This window comes from Microcebus murinus, chromosome 16 (assembly GCF_040939455.1).
Source record: "Microcebus murinus isolate Inina chromosome 16, M.murinus_Inina_mat1.0, whole genome shotgun sequence".
Classification (NCBI taxonomy): Eukaryota; Metazoa; Chordata; class Mammalia; order Primates; family Cheirogaleidae; genus Microcebus; species Microcebus murinus.
The window spans coordinates 53,138,705-53,163,981 of record NC_134119.1 but is presented as its reverse complement, the minus strand read 5'-3'; the positions used below and the strand labels follow the sequence as shown (position 1 = coordinate 53,163,981).

The 25,277-nt window shown below is 56.2% G+C and overlaps 1 protein-coding gene across 3 annotated transcripts in view; it reads right to left on the bottom strand.

Annotated features, from left to right (window-relative positions):
- The window catches only part of PPP2R2C (protein phosphatase 2 regulatory subunit Bgamma), a 133,108-nt gene extending 108,118 nt beyond the window's left edge, over window positions 1-24,990 (bottom strand). Inside the window, exon 1 of one of the 3 annotated variants that reach the window (XM_012747682.3) lies at window positions 24,813-24,990. In XM_012747682.3, the coding sequence (XP_012603136.2) occupies window positions 24,813-24,882 (70 nt within the window). In that variant the 5' untranslated portion in view covers window positions 24,883-24,990. Of the gene's footprint in view, window positions 1-761; window positions 3,008-24,812 lie in introns of those variants that run through there. The other 2 variants (XM_075992946.1, XM_012747681.2) reach the window with 2 other exon arrangements.
- Window positions 24,991-25,277: the final 287 nt, after the last annotated feature.

Sequence of the window (25,277 nt, the reverse complement as noted above, 5' to 3'; positions counted from 1 at the left end):
AGAGTCTGCTCACACTGCGAGGCTGCCTGGTGCCTGTGTAATGAGTTCAGGTCCCAGGAGTCACCCAAGGGAGGCACCTGTCACCCCCACCACGAGTGAGGAGACCAAGGCTCAGACAGCTTGCAGGGCTTGCCCAGCTGGGCTCCAAAGCCCGAGTCCTCAGCCACTGGACATTCCTGCCTCCCTGCTCTGTGACCATCATCCACGTCCCATTCTCACACACGGTGGGAAACCCTGTGCTCCAGCCCAGGCATCCTGGAGAACAACGTCCTACAGTGGCCCCAGTTTCTAAACTTCAGAAGAGATGAGGCCCCTCCCCAGGCCCAGCGCCATTCTCGGGAGGACCCCCACCAGCCTCCCCAGCGGGTGCCCCCCAGCAGCCTCCTGGCAGGACTAATTCCACGCGGCTCTGGCCGCATCAACCTTAACAGGATTACTGTCATCTCTGAAAACTGGATTTGGTTCCTCCATCTCTCACCAACTTCATCAGGAAGGTTTTATAGGCGAAGGGTACCGTGTGGGGCACACAGGGTGCTCTCCAGACACGACCTGCCAGTCCAGACTGCGGGGCAAACCCTGAGGATGCAGAGGGCCCTGGGACCATCAGTCGTCATGCAGAGGGCCCAGCTCATGCCTGCGTGAATCACCCTCCATGCGTGGTGTTTCAGAAGTTGCTTGGCCGCAGCTTTCAGCTGGAATCTCAGCAGCCTGGTGCGAAGAACACAAGCCTAGGAGTCAGGAGGCCCTGGGGTCAAACTCACCTCTGCCACTTCCTGGCTGTGTGACCCTGGCCAGTGACTCAGCCACTGTGTGCCCGTGTTCCTGGTCTGTGTAAGCGTGGATGGCAGCGCCTCGCTGGCAGGGCTGTAAGGAGGCTCTGGAATATGCTGGGTGCTCAGCAAATGCATTCCCTCCCCATCCCGCCCCCAGGAGTCCTGCAGACCATCTGGTCCAAGGGCTGCAAACAGATGGCTCCCAGTCCATCTTATCTGGCTGTCTCGGCCCACGCAGCCCCACAGGGGACTGACAGGCAAGTGCAGGGCTGGCCCAACACGACAGCAGCACAGCGACCCACCCCTGGGCCTGTATTTAGCTGCCTGCAGCCCTTTGCCTATGACAGAGTTTGGGGCCCAATCAGGTAAAACGCCTGATTAGGAAAACTCTGGCCTGGAACCAAGTAATTGACAAGGATTGATGGGATAGACACCACGTGCCAAACACAGGCGAGAAATAGTCTCCCAGGAATAAAAATCAGATAAACAGAACAAGAAGGGCCCAATACCTGTTGCAGGAGGTCTGCATTGGCACAGACCAGGGTGGCTGGACCACACGGTAAGCCTAGGGGAGAGGGAGGGCCAGGCACCATGACAGCCACTGCCACACCAATTATCTCATTCAGTCTTCCTGACAACACCAACGCCTAGCTGTGACTCCTCCCATTTTACAGACAGCAAGACTGAGACCTAGAGTGATCATGTAAGTTGCCCCAGGTCCCCTGGATATGAACGCCAAGGCCACTGAGCATTCCAAACACACTCTGCACGCCAGGTCCTCACACAGCCCAGTCGTGAATCCCCCAAGGTTTCTCAAAATTGTCAGATCCCATCTTTTCTCCACACCACGGCTTCAAAGACAGCGACTGTGCGCTCAGGGGCTACAAAGGGGGGACTAGTTTCTTAATTTCTTTTAAATCAAGGCAGCTGCACACAGAAAGAATCACAGTGCAGAATAACAAAACGTCTCCGGGTGATGACTCGCTGGGCAGACGGCCTCGCACTCAAGATCGATCTTGACAGATCAGAGAAACGTCCACTGGACAGAAAAGCAGACTGCACAGCCCGCTTCTGTGCGGGCACCCTCACCCACTGCCCGTGCACCAAAACCTCTCAGCCTTTTCAGAGTGATTTCTGGTAATCTGTCTGCAACAGCTAAGAATATTCTAGATCCTCGTGTTCACTAACCAGCTAAGGTGCGACCTGCTGGGATCATCTGCACACACGTATCAGCAGCCAGGTATTTAATTAATCCTCCCGGAACCCATTTGAGGGAATTTAACCAAGGCGTGAAGGATGGACTGCCAAAGAGATTTCAGGCTGTTTCCCTGTTAAATATTCAAAGAGCAAGTGACAGTGACTGCTCTCGTCTCACAAAGGCACAGCTTCATAAATCGACTGATGAGATTGCAAAGTTAAAGTTTTTCAAAAAGGGAGCTTTAAACGTATAACTTTTACTAATCCAAGTGACTCAAGAGGCGCTTTCTAAGCACTGAGACACTGCTTGCTCCCAACCTCCCCACAGCAGCATGACATTCTGAGGGGACTGGGGCCGTCCACCTCCTCCCCTTGTCCCAGCACCGGATGCAGAAGGACTCCTGCCCTGAGTGGCCGCGTGGCCTGAGACAAGCCCAGGGTCTCCCAGCTCCGGCGACGGCCCGCCTGCTCTCTAAGGCCCGAGAGCCAGTGTTTCCTGGCGCTCACGGGTGTGGGCTCCAGTTCAAATCCAGGCTGAGTGATTCTGGGCACATTAGATAACCTCTCTGTGCCTCAGTTTCCTCATCTGTAGGGAGCCAGTAGCAATGGCACCTATCCTTGGGGCCATGTCTAAGATTAAAGTGCCAAGAACAGTGCCTAACACCCAGGAACTTAGAAATATTAGTTGTAACTCTGAAAGTCTAGAACTCAGAGGTGTCCTGCAGTTTCAACAGCCCCTCACCACCCAAAAGGACTGCATCCCCACGTGCCAAGCACACCCTGACTTGGGGAGCACCTGCTGTCACGCTTCAGCCCAGCCGCACTGAGACTCATCTCTCTCCCTCTGTGGCTCCCACCCCACCCCACTGCCAGGTCAGGCAGCCAGGCCACGGGGCAGAGGCTGGAGGTCGGGGAACAGCTGGATCTTGGCAAAGAGCACTGAAGCTAGAGCCAGACCGGGGTTTGAACCCAGCTCTGCCTCTTTCCAGGCGTGGGCAAAGATCACACTGTCCCCATGCCTCAGTTTCCTCACCTGTACGATGAGGGTGAATATCACTGGCCTTAACGGACCAGCATGAGGATCAAATAAAACTGCACCCAGGAAAGCCCAGCGCACACTGGGTCGCGCCGGGGGCGCACTGGGTCGCGCCGGGGGCGCACTGGGACGCGCCGGGGGCGCACTGGGTCGCGCCGGGGGCGCACTGGGTCGCGCCGGGCGCGCACTGGGACACGCCGGGCGAGCACTGGGTCATGGGGGGGGCCACTGGGACACGCTGGGTGCAGCGTGTAGGGCTGCCACCTTCCATCGTCCCAGGGCACATGGGCAGGTCTCTGCGGTCCCGCATGGCCTCCCTGTTTCCGAGAACTTGTCCATCAGCCCTTGGCCCAGGAGCTGGGGACACATGGATGAGGCCTGCGTGGCACTCGCTGCCCACGGCCCACCCTCTCGCTCCTGCTCAGGTCCTCACCAGCCGGGCAGGGCAGGCCCCACCGGCCCGTCTCCCAGGTGAGGAAGGCGAGGCTCTGCTTGTGGGAAAACCCGCTGGGTAAAGGAGTGGGTGGACGAAGGAGAGCGCCACCGCGCAGAACTGAGGGCGCTGGATGCAGTCAGGCCCCGGCAGGGAGAAAGAGGAATAGGGGCTGGCAGAGGAATAGTGGCTCCGGGCACGGAGTTCTTCCCAGGAGAACCTGGGAAGCCAAAGCTGGCGGCAGCCCAAGACCTTCTGGAGAAGAGAGGCCCAGGCGAGGGCCAGGCCTGGAGCCGGCACCAAGGAGCCCTGGGGGCTCGAGCTGGGCAGGGAGGTCGGGGCGTGGAGGGCTGGTGACTCTGAGGCCCCCTGCGGTGCAGAGGTGGTTCCTGGCACCCTCAGTCGGAACACGCTGCCCCCTTGGCCAACTCCATTGCACAAGTGCTGAGAGGAACCTCGCACTCTCCGTTTCCATGGGAACCCCCTTGAAATAGCCCCTGGCGCTGCGCGCTCCAGCGCGGAGAAGGGCTGGGACACACGTGAGGGAGACAGGCAGTGCGCACGGCACCCGGAAGCCAAAGAAATTTGGAAATGCCAAGGCCCACGGCCAGCCTCGCATCCCCAGCTGCACCCCACGCACACACCCCACAGAGACGACGGCCCGACCTCCATCCCCTCCCGCCCGCTTTGGGGCGCGGCACGACTACCCCCTCGGCAGTCACATCTGCAGCAGCACCCGCCTCCCTCGAGGAGGCTGCAAGCGTGGCAGGGACGGGGTGCGGGGTCAGATCCAGGGTCCACCTCACAGGAGCAGCAGACCCTGACAAGCCGCTGAGCTTCCGGGAGCCCCCAGCGGGCGGGCCTGGCCCCTGCGGGCCGAGATGGCCGGCTCCGTCAGCCACAGCAGGGACGGCACGCACTGCACTCACGGGAAAGTTCTTCGGCTCGCGCAGTGGTTCCCGCCGCAAACATCTCCTGAGCCCTTTTCCCACACGGGAGGAGGAGGGGAGGCTCCTGTGCAACCCCCAGTGGTAGCCCCCCCAGGTGTGAAGGGTCCCCACGCACAGGGACAAGTGAGGAGACCACGGCTGAGAGGGGTTTCCGAGGACGTCCAGGTGGTGAGGACGACCGTGACGGCGAACACGCACTGGACACATTCCCCGTGACAGGCACGCTGGAAGCCCTTCCCGCCCACGTCCTCACGTGGCTCTCACAGCCACCCTCGCGTCTGAGACCTGCCATCATCCCTGCTTTACTCCTGCGAACACTGCGGCACTGAGAGGTCGCACGGAGGGCAGGCCAGGCCTCCTGGCACCTGTCCAAGGCCCACTTGACAGGCTGCTCGGCGCCCCCCTGCCCCCGCCTGGGCTGGCCCCACCCCTGCAAGCTCCTTGCTGCCGCCCAGTGCTCAGGTCAGCTCCCAAACGGGCCCTTCAGGTCAGCACAGCACTCCACGGCCCCACGTCACTGGCGGGGGGCTGAGGAGGCCTCTGGCATCTGGATCAGCCTTCTCTCCCTCCACTCCCAGAGCCCACTCACCTCCCCACCGCCACCACCTGGAGTCGCAGCCAGTGGCCACCGCCCCAAAGGGACATGCTGCAAGAGGCCACCCATGCAAGGAGAGGGCCCTTCGCTGAGGTCCTGCTGAAGTCCTGGGTGGGCCGGGGCTGACCACAGGAGGTGGCGGGGACCAATGGCACTCCCACTCAGAGCCCTTGGTGCGGCCTGAGGAGCCACCTGGCCAATCTCCGTGCCCGGGGGCTGTGTCCTCTGGGACCCTGGCCAGGTTCAAACAAGCCTCTGGACTTCTCAGAGCCCCCATTTTCTCTGACATAGAAATGCCTGGCACATCCCTGTGGCCCCCAAATCACTGGCTCCATCCTCAACAGCAGGAAACCCTGATTCCTCAACGCACCTGAGGGCAGGGACTGGGTCACACTCTGCTCAGGACTTCACACCTGGTGGGCACTGAGGGGCTTCCAGAATGTTCTAGGAGGAAAGGCTCTGTAAGGGTTAGAAGCATGAAGCCCTGCCCAAGCACTCCAGCACAAGCAGGACGACACCGCCACTCCCCAGCGCCCACCTCACGCACAGGCACCAGCATCAACCTGCACCTCATGAGAAACAGGGAGAAACCAGCGCCAGACACACCCTAGTCTTTCGGTGGGTGACTGGTGTCACCAGCTGTGCTCCGCCCGCAGCTGTCACGGAGAATGGGCACGCCCTGAAGAGCCAACTCAGAAAGAACCATTCTTTCACCTGACCCCTGCCATGCTCTTGATAGCTCATACCATATGAATACAGGACTTTAATTCTTAATAATAAAATGGGTTCATTGCCACTAAATATGGACTGGAGAGGAATGAAAACACAGAGCTGTGCTGGCGTGAGACCTCGCACCCGCAACCTCGGGCCTCCAGCGCCCGGCGTGGGGCTCCCGCTCGCGTCTGGGCGGCCTCGCCCCGCAGCCCGCGCAGTACGGCGAGTTGCACAAAGTGGGCGTGACAGGGCGAGACATTCAGCAGGGTGAGGAATCTAAGTCCCGAGTGCCAGGTCACGTGCCGCTGCCAGCTGCCTGTCCCCTCCCCTGGGAGTTTGGGGAAATGGGCCACGTCCCCCCAAGCGCCTCTCTGAGGGGCCAGAGTCTTCTCTTTTCACCAGAAGCCAAACGCTGGTGGGTACAGTCTCCGGAGAAACAGCCAGTCCTGGGCGGGGGACGGGGCTCCCAGGAGGGGGGGATTGAAACGCCAGGAGAGAGAGGACGGAAGACAGCCGACCCCGGTGGGCTGGCAGAGGCTTCCCCGCCGCCTCCTCTCAGGTCTTCCCCGAAGGCTGCCGAGCCCCACTTTTCCGGGATTCCCTCCTAATTTTCTTCCATCAGGTTGCCTGTCCTAGATAGCTTTGAGAGACGGAGTCCCAGCAGCAAAATTAGCTCTGGGGGACGATGCGTATGGCGGAAATAGCATTCGCTTTGCAGTCAGACAAGGCTGGGGGCAAAGCGCAATTCCACCAGCCCTGCTGGCTGTGCAACCCTGGGCAAGCAGCCTGACCTCTCTGGGCTTCGGGTCTCTCCTCTGCCTGGTGGGGGCAGGGGCAACGGCAGCAACTGCAGATGGTGGCAGAGATAAGGACGGTGGTGCTTCTGGCCAGCGTCCAGCACCTATTCCCCTTGCTGGCCCTCAACTGCCTCATTTTACCCTGAACATGGGGTCTCTCCCCCATTGGGCAAATGGTTACTCAGTGCTTCATCTGGGCCAGAGAAAATCGAGCAACGGTTCCCCTCACTCTCAAAGCTCACCAAGTGCTAGAAGGAAAGTGCCAAATGATCTGCACAGAGGGTCAGCTCGGGGGATTCCGGCCGTCAGGGGCTCGGCCATCAGGCGTCCAGGGGACAGGCACTGCCAGCGATGGGGAGGAGCCCAAGGAACGCCATGGGCCACGGACACAGCACCCACTGGGCAGCCGCCTGGGCCAGGGAGGGAGGAGGACAAAGGGAACACCCTCCTCAGGCTCAATCCTTTGCACGCTCCAAGTGCAGCAAGCCCCCTCCCCTTCCACTCTCCCCTTCCCAGCCTCAGTCCTCTGAGGGACGTGGTTGGGTTGTTTGGGGCCCAATAAAAATGACACCCTGTTACTGTCCGAGCTTGAACCCCAGGGGGAAGAGGAGAGGGTCAGATGTGCAGTTCGCAAATGGGGGGTTCCGTAGAGCCCTAGCTCCTGAGACAGGATGGGGCGCGGGCGGTCACCACCCCCTGCCCGTCCCCACCCCCAACCCTCACCCCTCCAGGCCTATCCACTATGCTTCCAACTTCTCCCAACCCCACCAATCAAAGCACCCTCCTCTGCCCCCGGAGCAGCCTATGGGGTGGGGCACAGGGAGGAGAGGGCTGGGGAGGAGGCCGGGCGGCCTGAACAGGAAGTGGGCGCCAGGGGCATTCTGGTGTCAAGTAGGCTGCAAAACACACAGGCCACCTCTCCTGGCCTGGGGCCACCTTCCCTTCAGAGTGACTTCGCAGGCCCTCAGACCCAGAGCATGTGACACGGAGCCTCACTCTCAGGGCACAGCTGGACCCTCCTCCCTTCAGGTTCGAGGCCAACCCCCACCTGGCGTGCCCCCGCCCGTCCACATCCTTCTGGATGGGTTTCCAGGCTTCACGGGGCCCCGCCTGGGGCCTGCTCTCGTCTGCGTGCCGCTGCCTTCCGCAGACGTCGTTTCTTCCAGAAACACTGGCTGTGTGGCCCAAGACAGAGTCCTCATTCCACTTCACAACAGGGGAAACTGAGACCCAGAGAGGCCCACTCCACGTGCCCTTAGAAGTGTGATACAACTACAGCAACCCCCACCAGGTCTTCAGCCACTGACCTGATCCATCACGTGCCACCCCCACCGTCCCCATGCGGGCCTGCCCATGTGGCCAGATGGCATCCCAGGTAGGGTTGTGAGAATGGGGTCGTCTGCCCGGAAGGTGCCGTCAGCAAGGCACACCTGGGACTCCCAGCTCGGCCGCAAGCCTGGAAGCAAAGCAGACTGAGTCCTTGGCAGGAAGTCCACATGGGTCCGTGGGGCAGCTCTGTCCTGCTAGGAATCCCAGCCCAGCGCTCTCCTGGAGATACACCCACCACGCTGGCCCAGCTCCGTGGTGCAGGCCCCTCCTCAGGACACCAGAGTACTGCAGGAGACCACGGGGCTGGGCTGGCTGTGCTCTGCCAGCCTGCAGGCCCCCCCCCCGCCCCCGCCTGCCATCTGGATGGGCTGCCCCCGTCCCGGGCTCCAGCTCCTCATGGCTGCACTGCAGGACACCCCATTGGTTAAAGGGTGAGGCTGGGATGGGGTGGGTCAGAGCACCCCGACACCCAGAGCACCCCGCCCTCTGACACTGAAGAGCGCGGACAGATGTGCGTGGCTCCCCTATCCAAGGCCCCACTGCTCAGCACAAAGATCAGCATAGGCTCAGCCTTTCTGAGCACCAGGCACATGTCTTACCTCTGTCCACCCCTGAAGAGACTCCCAGAGGATATTCCTGTCCCTAATTTAGAGCCAAAGCTACAGAGCTGCCAGAGGGGCCACGGTAGGTCACTTGCACACTAGCAGTGACACAGAGGAAGGCTGTCCCCAAGGTGGTCTGAGTCCCTCTCTACCCTACACCCTCCACCCTGCAGATGTGAAAGCTGCAGGGACAAAGTGTGGGGTGCAGTCTTCAAAGAGGAAGGAGAGGTGTCGGTAGTCGTAGCCCAGTGCCCCCAGCTATGCCTCCTCTGGCAGGGGAGCCCCCAGGTGGGCCTACCCCAGAGGCAATGCCTGGAACCTGCCACCCTGCCCAACAGCAGGCACACGGTGGGCTGTCACCAAACGGAAGGGCTGCTTCCTTCCCTTCCACCATAGTCACACAGAGAATGGTCCCCACTCCCCAGCAGGGGAGTGCAATGCATGTCATCCCTGGGCGGAGAGTACACCGGAGCTGTAATCGCTTCCAATAAAACCACTTCTGTGCAGCTGAACAAATAGGATGACTGGCCTTCTTGGAGTCGGGCTGCATCGAATTGGCCAAGCAGAAAAGCCAGCCCAGCTCACCTGTTTCTGTTCCCTCCTCTCCCTCGCCGTGGTGGCCTGGCAAGAAGGCAAGCATGGCTCCACCCAGAGCCATGTTCCCTGATGTGGGCACCTCCAAACCACCCGCAGAGGAGAATGGGCAGAGGGGCACGGCAGGCTGTACCCACCCCGATCCCACTGCACGGATAATCTCCACCTGGGGCACATGGGGTGGCAGGCGTGCTGCGAATCTAATCTGCCCCCTAGAGAAAGCTGTCATTCACCTCCTTTTTTCTGTGTTTAAATGAGCAAACATACGGGGTGCTTTCCCTGTTTTGGGACAGGCAGTAGTATGGACGGAGAGCCGTGCTGGCTCGGACTGTCCAGGACTCCAGGAGAGAGTGTGGCTCAGGAGAGGGGCCACGGCTCCCAGGTCAGACAGAGCCCAGTGCGGGTCCCAGCCCCGCCCAGGCATCTGGGCGGATTGCACTTCTCAGCGGGAGCCCAGCACCACCTCCTGTCCCGTCTGCTCCTCTGCAGCCTGGGCCCTTCCCACGTCCAAGGTGGAGTCTAACTCCCCTCCAAGCTGGGCCAGCCTCTGACTCACCACACTGAGAGACGAGACACAACCGACACTGCGACACATCAGAGGGAGTCAGGGAAGGCCACGTGGTTCCCGCCTGATTCTCTTGGGACACGTGGTCTGGGAAAGCCAGAGGCCTCCAGAGTCCATGAGGCCTGAGACTGCCATGCTGGACCCCACCCCCCACCCCACCCCACCCCCTGCCATCCCTGTCTCGCAGGAAACACGCGAGTGAAACCGTCTTGGTCCCTCCAGGCCGGCCCGCCCACCACTTGGAAGACTCAGCGGTTGCGGTGCAGAGCAGAGCATTTGCCCAGCGAGCCTCTGGCCCACAGAATCCAGGAGACAGGATAGAATGGCTGTCAGCACATCACTAAGATTTAGGGTCCTTCATTATGTAGTAATGGCCCCGTAACTCTCATGTGACCTTTGCCAAAGGACCCAAGCTCTCTGAGGCTCCGTGTCCTGATGTGCAAATGGGGAACCTCCTCCCAGGGCGGGATGGCGTCCTAACGAGCCCCCAAGCCTGTCACTACACATCGCAGTTAAGACACGGCAGCGTCACTCCTTGTCACCATCGCCGTTGTCACTTCACCATGAAGACACGGCAGTCATGCCCGCACACGTAGGAGGTTCACAGGACCATTCCTGCCTGGCACAGCCAACGCCCTGCGCCCCTCAGACACCCGTCCGGACACGAGGAGCACAGCAGGCACCCGCGCGCTGGAGCTGAAATCAATCTTTCTTTTTCTTTTTCTTTTCTTTTTTTTTTTTAAGCAAGAGAGATGGAGACTGATGGGTTTGCTGTAACGTACAGACGACTCCAGCCCTGCACTGCACAGGTGGACTTACTCTTAAAATTCACCCAAACAATTTTTCGGTAAATTTGTTTTTTAGTTTAGTAGACAACATCATATTCAAATCTTTATTCAAGCCCTTAAAAACACTCCTACCCCCAGCACTCTGGGAGGCCGAGGCGGGTGGACAGCTCAAGGTCAGGAGTTCGAAACCAGCCTGACCAAGAGCGAGACCTCATCTCTACTATAAATAGAAAGAAATTAATTAGCCAACTAAGATATATAGAAAGAAAAATTAGCCGGGCATGGTGGCGCATGCCTGTAGTCCCAGCTACTCAGGAGGCTGAGGCAGGAGGATCGCTTGTGCCCAGGAGATTGAGGTTGCTGTGAGCTAGGCTGACGCCACGGCACTCACTCTAGCCTGGGCAACAAAGTGAGACTCTGTCTCAAAAATAAATCAATAAATAAATAAACACTCCTACCCTTACACCAAAAAATTGCATTCCTAGATAGCCAGAACCAAGAATAATCAGAGACACAGAACAAAGTACACTCACAAGGACGCTCCTCCGTCCTAATCTCAAACACTAAAAGGCAGGACTGCCGGTGTCCAACAGTGGGGAGAAGCTCTCTCTGCGCTCCGCCCACCACCACCTGCACCTCCCGCCTTCGGCCACACTCCTGCCATCCTGCCTTTACCAAAGACAGGAGACCCAGCCTCCCCAGCACACAGGGTGGCTCCCCGCTCCCAGCCTGCCCGGACACCCTCTCCACCCCACAACCTTCATCTCCACTTCTGGGCGCCTCCCTGGGAGCTTTCTCATTTCTGCTGGAAGCGCCCACACCCCATCTCTTATGCTGCCCCCCCAAACCCCCGGAGACCTCTGGCCACGGACAGTTCCCTTTTCCTCCCCTGCCGGGACAGGTCACCATGCCTGCAGGATCTGTAAGCCCTGCCAGTGAGCGCTCCAGCAACCCTGAACACACCACGTTGCTTCTTACGTCCTCGCCTCACCCATAATGTCCTTCCTGCCTGGAACGCCCCTCCCCTATTTCCTGCCACTGTGGACCACCCACTGCCCCTCCGCCACAGCCTCCCCTCTCTGCCACCTGCTCCCAGGCTGGCAGGGCCCGCTGCATCCCTGCCCCTCACACTGGGTTAAGACCATCTGCCATGTCTCCCTGGCCCCAGAAAGTCTGGGGAGAGGGGCTGCACTCTATTCATCCTTCCTGAATCGCCCTACCCCACCCACACACCTGCCATAGATAATAGACACTAATCTGATGAATGAATCCGTACACAGTTACTGAATGAATAATTACATCTACAAGGTGGAATATTATGCAGCCAATAAAATTGTTTATTTAGACTGCAAGTTAATATAGGAAAACATTTACAATGTGTTCAATATTTTAAAGTGCACAAAACTATATTAGAATCTCCAGCATGGATGGGGGCAGTTAGAAGGAAATATAACAAAATGTGAACAGTGTTTCTGGAGTAGTGAAGTCAAGGATGTTATTTCTCCCCTCTTTTTCTACTTTCTGCATTTTCCAACATTTCTGTAGTGAGATGAAATAAATAGAGAAGTAAAATTCAAATCTTCTTGCAAAGGGCACGTTAACATACACACAACTTAGCTCCCAGAGTCTTGACAATATGGGGCACATTATGATGATGGATTGTATTTTCACAGCTTCAATAAAGCGCCTTACCTCTCCTTGGGCTACAGAGTATTCAGGGTTATTTCTGCCACCTCGCACACTGCAAGCCGGCACAGCAACCACTATCGTCAGCTCCTGACTCCTTCAGCCGGTTCATTCCATGACGGGTTGGCCGCGAAGCAGACAGGCTGGCGGGAGACCTCTGCGCTCCTCTCACAGCGAGCCCCGGGCTGCCTAACCGCTTCCTGGAGGAATGTGAGTTATTTAATATTCCTGAGCTGCCACCTTCAATAGGGAGGACACTGACTGCAGCCCGTGGCCAGGTTGGAACACCGCCGTGGCTCTGCCCTCGGGGTGGCACGCAGTGCCGACACTGCCCGCTTGGAAGGAGTGTAGGCAGTTCTCGCTTTGCACAGCAGTGTGGAGCCACGAAGCTACCAAGCAGGCTGAAACCATTGAAAGCCATCTTAATAATCAATGAGGAAATGACAATGGTTCTGTGACCTTTAAAATTTGCCAAGACATTAAAAACTATCTTACCAATGGTTACAGACGTACAGAGAAAGTTAAAAATAGCAAAACAAATATTTATTTAGTACACCATAATTTAAAACATTAGAAGCATTGAGAATTCAAGTGTTTTGTTTCTGTATAAAAGACATCAAGAGTAGTCTGAATAGTGCTGCTCCTGCTTACTCAGCAGGTGTCCTCACACCGCGGCCCGCAGCCACATGCGGGCGTTTTGCACGTTTGTTTTTTTACTTCAAAATAAGATATGTACAGTGTGCATAGGAATTTGTTCATTGATTTTTAAAACTATAGTCCAGCCCCCCAGTGGACCGAGGGACAGTGAACTGGCCCCCTGTTTAAAAAGACCCCTGGCTTACTGTATGCCTTAGGATACTGAGAAAGCATCTTTTCTAAGCTTCGGAGAATTATCTTTCTGAGTTCAGATCAGCTTCCAAGACTTTATCCTTTCTGCTTTCAACATTGTGAAACATCTCCAAGAGTTCCTTTAATGTGAAGTGTTTTCCCAGTGTCACTTCTTCTGGGACATCTCCATCCTTTTGGGCACAGCCCTTTCTTTGTTTATATCGATAAGTTCACCTTCGTTCAGCTCCTCGGGCTGCATACGGGCATCTCAAAGGGCAGCAGCTTCAACACTCCCAGGAGCATCAGTTTGTCCTATAACTCCATTTATATTCAATCCAAATCTCACTCCCAGCATTGTCACTTTTCATGTCTTTGACGAACACCATCTTTGCTGGCCAATTCCTTCTTTCAAGTGTCGTAAATCTGCACAATAGATTGCTCAGAAAGCTTTTTTTTCAGTGAATGAAAAATTGCTTAGGAACATGTATGTACCTGGATAGCATGTATACAAACGTGCAAAGAAAGAAAAATATACCAAAAGATTTTCAGTGGTAGGAATCTCTTTTTCTGAAGTTTCTGGAATGGATGCATGTATTTTTTGTAGCGAGGCAATAAGCTAACAGAAATCAAAATACTTCCAAACAAAGGAAGGAAAAACCTTATTTCTGCATGGCTCCACTGTCAGTGGGATAAAATCCAAACTCCTTATCTCAGCACTCAAAGCCTTTCACAGACGGTACTCCCTCCCTCTTCCCATCTCGCTCCTGCCCTGGCCCCTCCCGACCCCTCTAAGTCTCAAGGGCGCAAAAGCCACTCCATACAAAGGATGTCCTCTCCCAGGCCCGGCCTTTACCCCAGGCTGATGCCCAGAATGCCCCTCCTACTTGATCTACCCATGCACGACCTCTGGCTTCTGGACTTGGGTCAGACATCGCCTCTCCCAGGAAGGCACCCCGACCTCCCCAGCCAGCGTGTGACTGTCCCCTCTGAGTCCCACACCAGAAGATCCACGACCTCTCTTGCGCACGGAAGAGCTGTCCCCCGGCTGCCCAGCCAGGGGCGACATTTCCCAGCTGCCCTTGCATCCAGTGGGGCCATGAGACTAGTTCTGGCCAACGGGACCTGAGGGGAGCGGCACATGCCACTTCTGGGCTGTGTGTTTGAGAAGGGAGTGTGCCTTCCCACACCCTCCTTCCCAGAGGGTGGCGAGCATGGGGGAGCCAGCGCAGGAGAAGCATAGGAGAGAAGCCAGCATAGGAGAAGGGCCTGGATCCCAGCGTCTCTGTGGAGGAGACTGCCGACCGCACAGGAGCACCCGCCATGAACTGTTACAGGGAGACAAACGTCGGGGTACTAAATCACTGGGACTTGGGGTGCTCTTTGTAACTAGCAGTAATCAGAGTGCTGCCAGCAGCTGTAACAAATGGTCTTCAGCATCCAAACCACCTAAGAGAACATCCTCTTCCTCAGAAACTGCTCGCCCCACTGTACACAGTGGCCAGCCCGGGGTGAGTGTCCCCAGCAGGACACGGCTCCTGCCCCATCCGCGTCATGGGGAGCAGGACAGGGACTCATGGGACACACATTAATTATCTCATTCAACACTTACCACAGCCCTGAGAGGACAGTGCTGCCACGCTCACCCCATCTCAGACGTGGTCACCAGGCGTGACCTGGCTGGACAACCTGCCGGAGATCACTCAGCTGGGAAGAGGTGAGGCTGGCACGGCGCCCTCTGTGGGGCAGAGTCCCGGCACCCACCTGTCAGCCTCCCAGACCCACCAGGTGACTGGGATCCAGGCACAGGTTAGGGACTGTGGGGTGACACTGTAATCCTCATGAACAATAACAATTCTCATAAAACAGTCAGGGGTCTAAAAATGGGATGGAGGACAGGTCTAGGTCAGGGAAGACGTAAGTGAGAGAACAGTCAAATGCAGGTGCAGGATTTTGAGGCCTGGGTCAAACCAGCCAACCATAAAAGACATTTGTGAGACAACTGAGGACGCTGATAAAATGGATCAGAATATAGATAACAAGGCTAGTACTCATATTTTAGGTGGGATAAGAAATGCCCTTCACATTCAGAGACACGTGAAATGACAGGCATCCTGGATTTGCCTGAAAGCTCATCAGCCAAAGCAGGGCAGCATAGATGAAGTGCAGCGCAATCCTGATGGCACTTGGAGCCAGAGGGTAGATTGAGAGCAATTCAATATGCTACTTTTTCTACTCTGGTACATATTTGAAAGTATTCATCAAAACTTTTTTGAAATTATAAAAAACAAATGATCCAGTGACACTCTACAAAAAAGACACCTGCACTCGAATGTTTATAGCAGCACAATTCATAATTGCAAGGCTGTGGAAACAGCCCAAGTGCCCATCAATCCAAGAATGGATTAATAAAATGTGGTATATGTATACCATGGAGTACTATTCAGCTCTAAGAAACAATGGCGATATAGCACATCTTATATTTTCCTGGTTAGAGCTGGAACCCATACTACCAAGTGAAGTATCCCAAGAATGGAAAAACAAGCACCAGATATATTCTCCAGAAAACTGGTATTAACTGACTAGCACCTAAGTGGACACATAGGTACTACAGTAATAGGGTATTGGGCAGGTGGGAGGGGGGAGGGGGGAGGGGGTAGGTATATACATACATAATGAGTGAGATGTGCACCATCTGGGGGATGGTCATGATGGAGACTCAGACTTTTGGGGGGAGGGGGGAAATGGGCATTTATTGAAACCTTAAAATCTGTACCCCCATAATATGCCAAAATAAAAAAAAATAAAAATAAAAAAAAAAAGAAATTATAAAAAACAATCAAAAGCTAATAGTAAATGTAGCTCTAGTTCTCTCCCTGCTTTGTAGACAGGAAAGCTGGTTCAGAGGCCAGAAGCTGCCACGGATACCACGGGTACCACGGGTACCAGCGCCAGACCTCAGGCCTCCAGCAGTAGCCGCCCTTGTTCTCAGGAGGGGTGGAGAGGGGATGCAGGAGGCCAGGCCTGGCCAGAGGAGGCCCCTGGCCTGCAGTTGAAGATCCCATCCCTGCTTGGGGCAGCCCACACCCCCACTGGGAACCTCTGAGCAGCCTTTGTTCTGCCTCAATGGACCATTCAGCCCAGGGCCCAGGAGGACAATGGCCCTGGCTGTGCAAGGGGGCCGGCACAGGCTCCCAGGTGTGTCTTCATTCCAGGCCAGCCAGCAAGGAACTGCCCCTGGGCTCAGGAAGAGCACTCTAGACACTGCCTGGGGACAAGCGTTAAGTCACTTTACACACGCTGTTCCTCCTGCCCAGAATGCACTAGAATGCCACATCCAAACACACCATCACTCCATGGCCTGGGAATACCACTCCACCCTCAGTGCCTGAACCACTTGTCCTCTGCAGACCACCGCCTATGGCCACCACCACCACCCACCTGTGCAGTAGAGGGCCGCTCTCTCCTGTTGACACATCCTAATTGCCTTTAGCTGCTGCACAGCCAGGCTGAGCACCAAGCCAGGCAGTCTGGGTTCAAATCCCAAAACCCTCCCAAGCTCAGCATATAGTCAGAACTATTAATATGTCCCTGCCTTGTGGGTCCCAGCCAATCAAAGTGGTGGTCAGGAATGTGGGTTCTGCAGGCAGATGGCCTGCATTCAAAACCCTGCCAAACTCCTTCCCTTCCAAACCATGTGACATTGGGCAAGTACCCAAGCCTCCGTTTTCTCCTCTGTAAAATAGGGAGAAAATACACACATCAGGTCTTGTGAGTATCCAATAAGACACATGTAGCCTCATGTCTGACATACAGTATTATAGTATGTACCCAATAAATGCTGAATCACAGTGATGCCCATTGCACATGTTTTACAATTATTTAATCCTAAAGTCCACATGGGTCATTTTGCCTGAGGGCAGACTGATGAGGTGTCCACCTCTGCAGGGCCTGATTTAACTAACAGGACCCACTAGGGTGCTGTGGGGCGTGTAGATTCCCCCAGCAACGCCAGACCCTCTCCAGAGACAGCCTGGTCTCTCAATGGCACCCAAGACCCTGGGACAGGAGAGTCCACATTCCAAGACGGACACAGCCTGGCTGGTGTCCACAACGTGCTGGGCAAGGAGATGAGGGAGCAGGCAGTGAAGACAGAGATCTAGGCCTGTGGAAAGACAACATCACCAAAGCAGAGCCCAAGGGCCTGGCTGCCCGAGGGGCACGTACCTGGACAGAGAGGTTGCGGAAGAGCCTGGGTGGTGCATGCGGGTGCTGCTGTAGCCGACAGTGCGGCAGCCTTGAACGCTGCTGACCCACCCTCTTCCCCGCCCTCCTCTGTCCTCTCTCCCTCTCTCCCAGTCCCTTCCTGGGACTCTCTCGGGTTTGTGACTCCACAGCCCTCCCGTCTGCCTCCTACTTCGCCGACCCTTCCCTCTGTCCCTGCCACAGGTGTGTTCCTTGTCTGTCCTTGTTCCTCCCCTAGATGCCAGTGAACCTCGGGGCTCCGGCCTCAACTCCCACCCCCACCCTCACTCTCCCAGCTCCAGCTACAGGGGCTTCCTCTGGGCCTAGCACATAATGGGAGGTCCAGAAATATTTGTTGAATGAATGAGTGAAGGTCATGACCTTGCTCTTCCACTTTGCATGTCCAGCAACTAACATCACCCTGGCACTTACAGGGATCAGTAAATGTCTTTTGAACAAAAGGAAAAAAAGTCCAACCTCATTGGTATTCACACATGAATTAAAACAAATATTTTTCATCTATGATATTTGCAAAGGTCAAACAAATTAGACTGCCTAATGTCAATCAGTATGTGGTAAAACAGAGACACTTTCCGAAGAATAATTTGGTGATATGTGTCAAGAATACTAAAAACATTCACAATGTTTACATCAAATTACAAGCATAAGACCCCCTCTTAAGCACATTATTACAAAGCTGGGGAGAATGGGATTAGGGAACAGCTTCACACAAAGGTCAGCGATCACAATGAAAGCAGAAAAGACATAAAGAAAGGCAACCTAAATGTCCAGCGACAAGAAGGTGGTTAATTGAACTACTGAATTATGACACATCTATCATAGGACTATCATGCAACCAATAAAATGATGGCTCTAAATATCTTACTGTGGGGTTTGGGGAAGGGGCTCAGGTAACCAGCTACCCCTCCTCCCTGCTAGGATTTGAGAATACACTGGAAAGATGGGCAAGATAGGAGCCAAAAAATCTGCTCTATTAATCGTAAACCTAGTGGAAAAAGTGAGTTAGGGACCCATACTCCACCTTCCCTCCTTGGGCCTGTGGGGAGTGGGAGGTTTAAAGTATAAAATAAGAGAACTGTAGAACAGCTTGTGGAGCCAGAGGTCCAGTGGGTGGGGGTCAGGAGCCCTGCAGGGGCCCAGTGGGTGCCAGAGGAACCTTTAAATACTATAACCCCGGCCCCTAGGAAAAAGTAGCCCAATGGATGGCAGGCCCTCACCATTTCCACCAATCACAAAAGCCAAAGGGATGGGAGGCAGAGCCAAGGGTCCACCCTACCCAGAGTTACCTCAAGATAGGAAGAGCAGTGTAATTTGTGCTGCCAAGTCCAAATGAAAACACAGAGCCCCTTGACCAAAAAGCAGGGGAAAGTGCCATTAAAGATACTGAAATACTTTTTTATGTCTTCCATATCTTGTCATGGTGTTATTTGCTATTTAATGTCAATTGAAATTTAAAAAAAGAAAAATTTAAATTCTTAGCATTCATTTCATCACTCATCACCCAATTGTGCAATTCCAATTTTAAATGTAAACATCAGAGTATTTAACCGGAATGTAGATGCATAATTCGTATTTTGCGTAGTATGTAGTTTGTTCTTACCAGGGCAGTGGACACTTTAGGAAACTAACACAATTGTGTTTATTTCACTTTTGAACATGTGCACGTTCTACCAATGCTCTCTAGCCGGGCTCGATGGTAAATAAAGAAGGACTAACAGGAAAAGGAACTATGCTGCCCTATTTCCCTTTCCTTCTGTGTCACCATGTTCAGCATCGGTGACTGGCTCATACAGGGGCACAACAGCAAGAAGAAAGGGTACCACAGGGCTCCTGGGTCTGGGTCATTCACATTTCTCAGAAGTCGCTGCCTTAGGACAGCAGTGCCCTGGAGCATCAGTGGAGAGATGGCCCCTGCTTATGCAGGACAGACGTGCTGCCAGGGAACACGGGTGGCCCCACCCTGCTTGGGAGCTGAGGGACACTCAAGCGGACGAGGTAAGTGAGCTCCGGGAGCTGCCGCCAAGAAGCACGGACACGCCTGCTGCATGTGTTCTTCGCTCCTTCCCCAGCTCTGCTGTCCCAGCCCGCTTCCGCTTACAAAGCATGAGCTCCAAGATGAAATGCTCACAATCTTCAAGCTGGCAGCAGCAGAGAGTCAACCCACGCCAGGGGCCGTCTGAGTGTGGGGTCCCTACATGACTGCGCAGGTTACACACCCACAAAACTCTGGAAAGTTCTAATAATCTCACACTAAACTAGAAAAGTGCCTTCAAAATTGTTTATACAGAGAGAATGTGGCTTTTATTAAAAACAGACACGGGCATTAAAAAAAGACTGGACGGCAATACCACGAGTGGCTGCCAGCGTGGATCTGTCTGGTGGTCCTCCTCTCACTGCGCTGCTCTCCTGTGACCCTTCCACTGAGCCCCCAGCGTCACGCAGGGGCTCCAGTTCTCAAGGCCTAAAATGCCTCCTACAAAAAAATCCCTTAGCTCTTGGAGCTTTAAGGATAAAAACCAAAAGCTGTGGCAAGTAACAACAACAAGGAGATGAAGTGGAAACATTTTATTAGAATTTGGTTTCCATCCTCCAGAAAGAAAATGAGAAAAACCCTACTCCGTGACTGCACCAAGCTTTAAGATAGGGTTGATTAAAAATAAAGGAGCCTCCCGCTTGCAGCGGGCATGGGGATGGCCCACACAAAGGTGTGCGGAATGGACAAGAGTACGCAACTTCAGTGTCCACACAGCCTTGCGACAACCCAGGGCACCGTGCTGTGCAAGGAAACTGAGGCTCAGAGAGGCGGTGTGATTGGCTAGAGGACACCCAACAGGCCCAGCCTCAGCTGCCTTCCCCCACCCCTGAAACGGAGCCCACACTGGCTTGTGATGCCCGAGGGAAGCTTATGCAAGTGGCATTCCCAAATGGAAGCAAGGAACAAAGCATCAGAGTGGTCCACATCCGGATTTCAGAGAGCAAAGCTGGCTCCCCCATTCTCCCCATGGTGGTCAGTGCCACCAACTAATTTCCCCCTTCCTAGCCTCAGTTTCCCCGTGGGATGGGTGGGAGATGGGCTAGCCAGTCTGATAGTTCTCTGGGCTAGTCTAACTCTGGCCCTGGACATCATCATTTAGGGTAACATTCACAAAGTGCTGTCTGTGCTCCAGGCGCTGGCCGGGCATGTGCCCTCAGCTCCCTGGAGCTTCCTGAGCCATTCCCTCCGAGAAGCAGGTGGGCAGTTCACGGAGAAGATAAGACATCACACAGCCGTATACCTGTTTCAAGTGATCTAAGCAACGCCGCAGAGAATAAACCGATGTTCAGAGAGACTGTGTGGCCTGCCAAGACCACGGACCCAGACCCAGACCCCGCCAGGGCCCCAGGTCTCCCATGCAAGATCTTAGGCTCTCTCATCTGCCCTCAGTTGAACCGCGGAGAGAAAACTGGACTCGGCATCCTTGACTGGAGTGAAAAAAAAAAAAAATAGATGAAAAAGGATTCCTACAGCAGAAAGCAAACAAACAAAAAGCCCCCTCAGTGCTGTGTCCCGGGCTCTTGGTTGGGAGTTACAGAGCAGCCTCCTGGTTCTCGGTGAGCAGCACAGGCTGTGGGAGCCGGTGCCGATGCTGTGGTGACAGACCAGGCTTAGAGTGTGTAGCGACAAGGACAGGTACCAGCTCATGGACTGGGAGCCCAGAGCTGGGGTGGACATCAGGCCTGAATGTCGCCCACAGTACCCAGTTCTCACTCACCCTCTGCCTGTCATGGTGCCAGGACAGCTGCCAGCAACCACGGGACATCCACGTTCCCATCACAACAGAGGGACCAGCTTAGCCACAGCTCTCTAATTCCCACTCGACCTCCAGAACTGACTCTCGCTCCATGCTGGAACCAGTCACTGCACAGGGACAAGATGACCCCTGTACCTTCAGACCTAGAAGCGGTCTGAGAGCTCTTGCCAGAACCACGTGTGTTCTCCATGGGAGAAGGGAGGCTGGGTGCTGGAGAGACCGGCTGCAGCATTCGATGTGAGAGTGCACATCTCACTGCATGCTGGGTCTCCCACGACACACCTGCTCTCCGCTGCGGTTTAGGCCTGGGTGGAAAACATACAGTTTCCAGAGCCAACCAGTTCAGACTCCGAAGACAACTCCATGCGGTGGGAGTTCCCCTGCATTTTCTCAACCATTAAATCAGGACAACTCTGTGGAGATAAAGAGACTGGTCTGAAATCGGGTGTGACACCCCAGGATGGGGGTAGGGAAACTGCCTCATTTCCACGGATGCAAGAGGCACATGTGTCTGACAGAGGCTGGTGGCTGAGATGCTCCAGGGAATGGAAGCTGAGCTCCAGTCCCAGCAGGGAAATGGGTTCCTGAGTGCCTCACCTGTCAGGCACATTCCCACAGAGACACAGTCACTGCCAGATCTACTCGGTCAGCCTCTGCCATCTCCCCTCAGCCGAGCTCCTGTGTCTGGGCCATCACTGCCTGCCTCAGCCAGACCCAGAGAAGGATGTGCTTGGTAAATGGTGCTCAGTGAAGGAAGGGTGCATGGGTTTTGCATGTCCAGTGTAGCCTAGAAACAGCTATTTAACTCAGAAGTCCTGGGGCCTACAGCGAAAGAGAACAGAGCCAGGAAAAGTCCTTTCAAGAATCACGTCTAGCTCTTAAGAACTGCCTAAACAGACAGAGACTTTCTGGCACCCTCCCAACCCTGGCATCCCTCCATGGTCCTAAAAGTGTCAATGGCACTGCTCTCTCAACACCCTGTCCCTGTCCTTGCAAAGTTCTCTGTGCCCTAGGTGGCCTGCATGCACACCGCATAATCACAACCCTCAAGACAGCTGAGCTCAGCCAAGAGTCAGCATCCCCCCAAAATCCCAAGCTGCTCTAATTCACCCCAAGATGTGAACAGCTAACAAAACCTCAACTCTTCCCAAGGTATTTGAGATTTTATAAGAGACCTAGGAATTCAAGTAGGACTCCCAATGGCAAAGATGACATTTGATTTGGGACCCAAAGGGTGAGAAGGAGTCAGTCGTGAGAAAAGCAGGAGGAAGGTGTTCCAGGTAGAAGACAGCAGGCAAATGCCCTGAGGCAGGGAAGAAGTCACCCACTTAAGGAACAGGCAGTAGACAGGAGCAGCTGGGGTACAAGAAGTGAGTATGGACCCAAGGACCAGGTGCAATGGGAATTTGTGCAGCTAGGTCTTTTGCAAACTGAGTCTTAGCATCCACTATTTGCTCATAAGGCTCTTCCAGTTATAAGACTTTTAAATTATACGTGTCATTAATCAAATGCCTCCAATAAGCCAAGCACTGCGCTGGGCACTTTCCATATTAGCATAATCACTGATTATCCCAACAACTTTGCATGAGCAGCCATTATTATTTCTCCCTCTATGAAGAAAGAAAGTGGAGCTCAGGAAGGTTTAGTACTTGTCCGAATTTACACAGCAAGTGAGGGGTCAGAAGCAAAATTTTAACACAGGTCTGCCTGACATCCAAATATGTGACCTACCCTGTGGCTCTGAGCATAAGATGCAGTCAAGATGCAACCGTGTGGAAGTCTGTTTTTATTCAGGGAGGACAGAATTCTCATATATTCTAATTATAATAATTACTGGTGGTGTTTCCCCTTCTGATCTTGTTCTCTGCATGGCTAGCAGCTGAGCCCTCTGCCCTACACTCACTGGCATTCCTTCTGGGCCGCGCAAGGCCAAGCCTCGGCTTCTTCATCTAAAAAGCAGGGTAGGGAGCGCGCGAGGTCTGCCCGAGGCTCGGCACACAGGCGGCGCTCAACACCCTCTGGCTGCGTTAGGGTGACAGTTCCGAGGTCGCTTCTTCATCGCCATCCCGCCTGGTCTTCACAGGAGGCCCAGGCCTTTGCAGGCCGGAGTCTCTCCCATTTTACAGACGGGGAAACTGAGATGTGGTGAGAGGATACTCCCCTCAAGGTCACATGGCTCCCCGGTAGAACACAGGCTGCACAAGAGCAGGGACCCTCTGTCCAGCCCCAGGGACATAACGGTGACTGGGATGCAGCAGGTGCTCAGCAAATACTCGGTGAACGGTGAACGGACGGAGAGGGTTACAACTCTGCCCCCGCAACCGCACCTGCCCTCGCCGCGCTGCGAGCCGGCGCGTTATGACAGCGAAAGCGGGGTGGGTAGGGTGGGGACCGGATTAACGCTCGCAGATGTCCACCGCGGGCTTTTCACTTCCAGTCAAGAACGAGCCCGCGCCCTACCCCTCCTCCCCAAGGCGCAGATGAGAAGCGGCGTCCTCGGAGCCAGAGGAGCCCCGCCAAGCCCCGCTCGCGCCGGAGCCAGGCCTCGGGCACCTGCCAGCAGCCCGGGCCTCTCTCAACCCGGGCAGGCTGCGAGCAGAAAAGCACCGGACGCGCGACCCCTCCCCAGCCTCACGAGGCGCGACAAAGGGCCGCTCCAGCCCCCCAGCGGGCAGAGCGTCGCAGCGGGCCCTGCCCCCTCTCCCGCGCACGCCGGCGAAGCATGACTCAGCGGTTCTCCCGCGGGCGCGGGCGCGGACCCGGCCTCCGTCCCCGGTCACACGCCCGGCCTCTGCCTCCGCGGGCTCCGGTCCGCTCGGCCTCATTTCCGGCGGAGCCCGGCCTTGCGGCCGCCGGGCCCACGCGGGTTCCCGGCACAGGCGCCCACACGCGCCGCCTCGCGGGACGCAGTGCCCAGGGCTCCTCCCACGGGGCCACCCACCTGGGCGAGCTCTTGCGAAAAAGCCACAAACACTTCTGTTGCCAGGCCGGCAGCCCCTGGGGAAGGTGCTGCCTGTCCCCACCCCTGGGCAGGGCTGCAGCACCGGCGGCCGACGGGCTCGCGGACACTCCGCGGCAGATCTCCCGGCCCGCCCTCCCTCGGGGTTCACCGTGCGGGCCCCACCTGCCCTGCGCACGGGCCTGTCCCCAGTGCTCCCTGAGCGAGGCTGAGCAGAGGGACCCCCGAAGTTCTGGCCTGTAAGAGGGGCCCTGACCCTGTGGGTACCACCACCCTTGGGATGGGGGTGGGCTTGTAGGGCCAATTTAGGGGTGGCATCTCCCACTTTTGGGTGGAAATCCTGATAGTTAGCCTAGCTGCTCCTGCCCCAATATAACTCACCAAGAATAAAAGGCCAGACGCAAACCAGCCGCCCTCTCCCTCCCACCAGGGGACCCTGTCTCTGGGGGCGCAGGAGGGGCCCAGGGCAGGCGAGCCTCTCAGGAGCATCTGGCAATGCTTGTGTTTGCTCTGGGCCCCTATTCTTCAGGGAGTGGGCAGCCTAGAAAATTCTGCGGGCTTTGGGCAGAACTTAAATGGCAAATCCAGGATTTTAAGCCACTACATTTCCCCAGCATTTCTTCACCAGATTAGCCACAGCATGGCTTTTGAAAACATGATGGCCAGGGCCGCATCAGGATTCCACCGACCAGGGAGCAGACAGCTGCCTCCCAGAGGGCGGCTCGGAGGAGGGCACTGCCCTGGCCGGGCGCTGGGCACTGGGGGCCGGTGCCCTCGGGCTCCCTCCCTGCAGGGCCCGGGGAGGGGGGGCACGACACACATCGCGCGGTCCAAACCTTCGGAGGGCATTCGGTGCGACGGCATCCCCACGCCGCGGCGGGCCGGAGGGGTCTCAGACAACACGTACGTTACCTTCAGTCACATAGCTGTGGTCCCGCAGGAAGCTGTGGTTAATTTTCCGCGTGTCCGTGTCCTCGCCCATTGAAGGCCGTGCCCGGTGCCCTGGGCATGCCCCGCCGCCACACACCGATGCAATCCGCAGAGGTCGCGCCGGGCGCGCGGGCCATGCCGCCGCAGCCTAGCAGGGGCGCGGGCCGCCGGGGCCCCGGGGGGCGGGCATCGCGGCGGGGGACTGGGGGGCGGCCGGCGGCGGGCGCCGCGCTCAGGGGAGCGCGCGGCGGGCGGGCGGCGGCCGTGGGTTGGGGCGGGCCGGCGCCCGGGCGCGCATCCCGGCCGGCCTGTGCGCGCTGCGTCCGTGCGCCCAGCGGCGGCGGCTGGTGCCGGTGCGCCTGGCTGTGGCGGCGGCGGCTAGGGGACGCGCGCTGCGCCGCGCCGACCGAGCCGGGGCCGAGCCGGGCTGCGCGGGCTGGGGCTGCC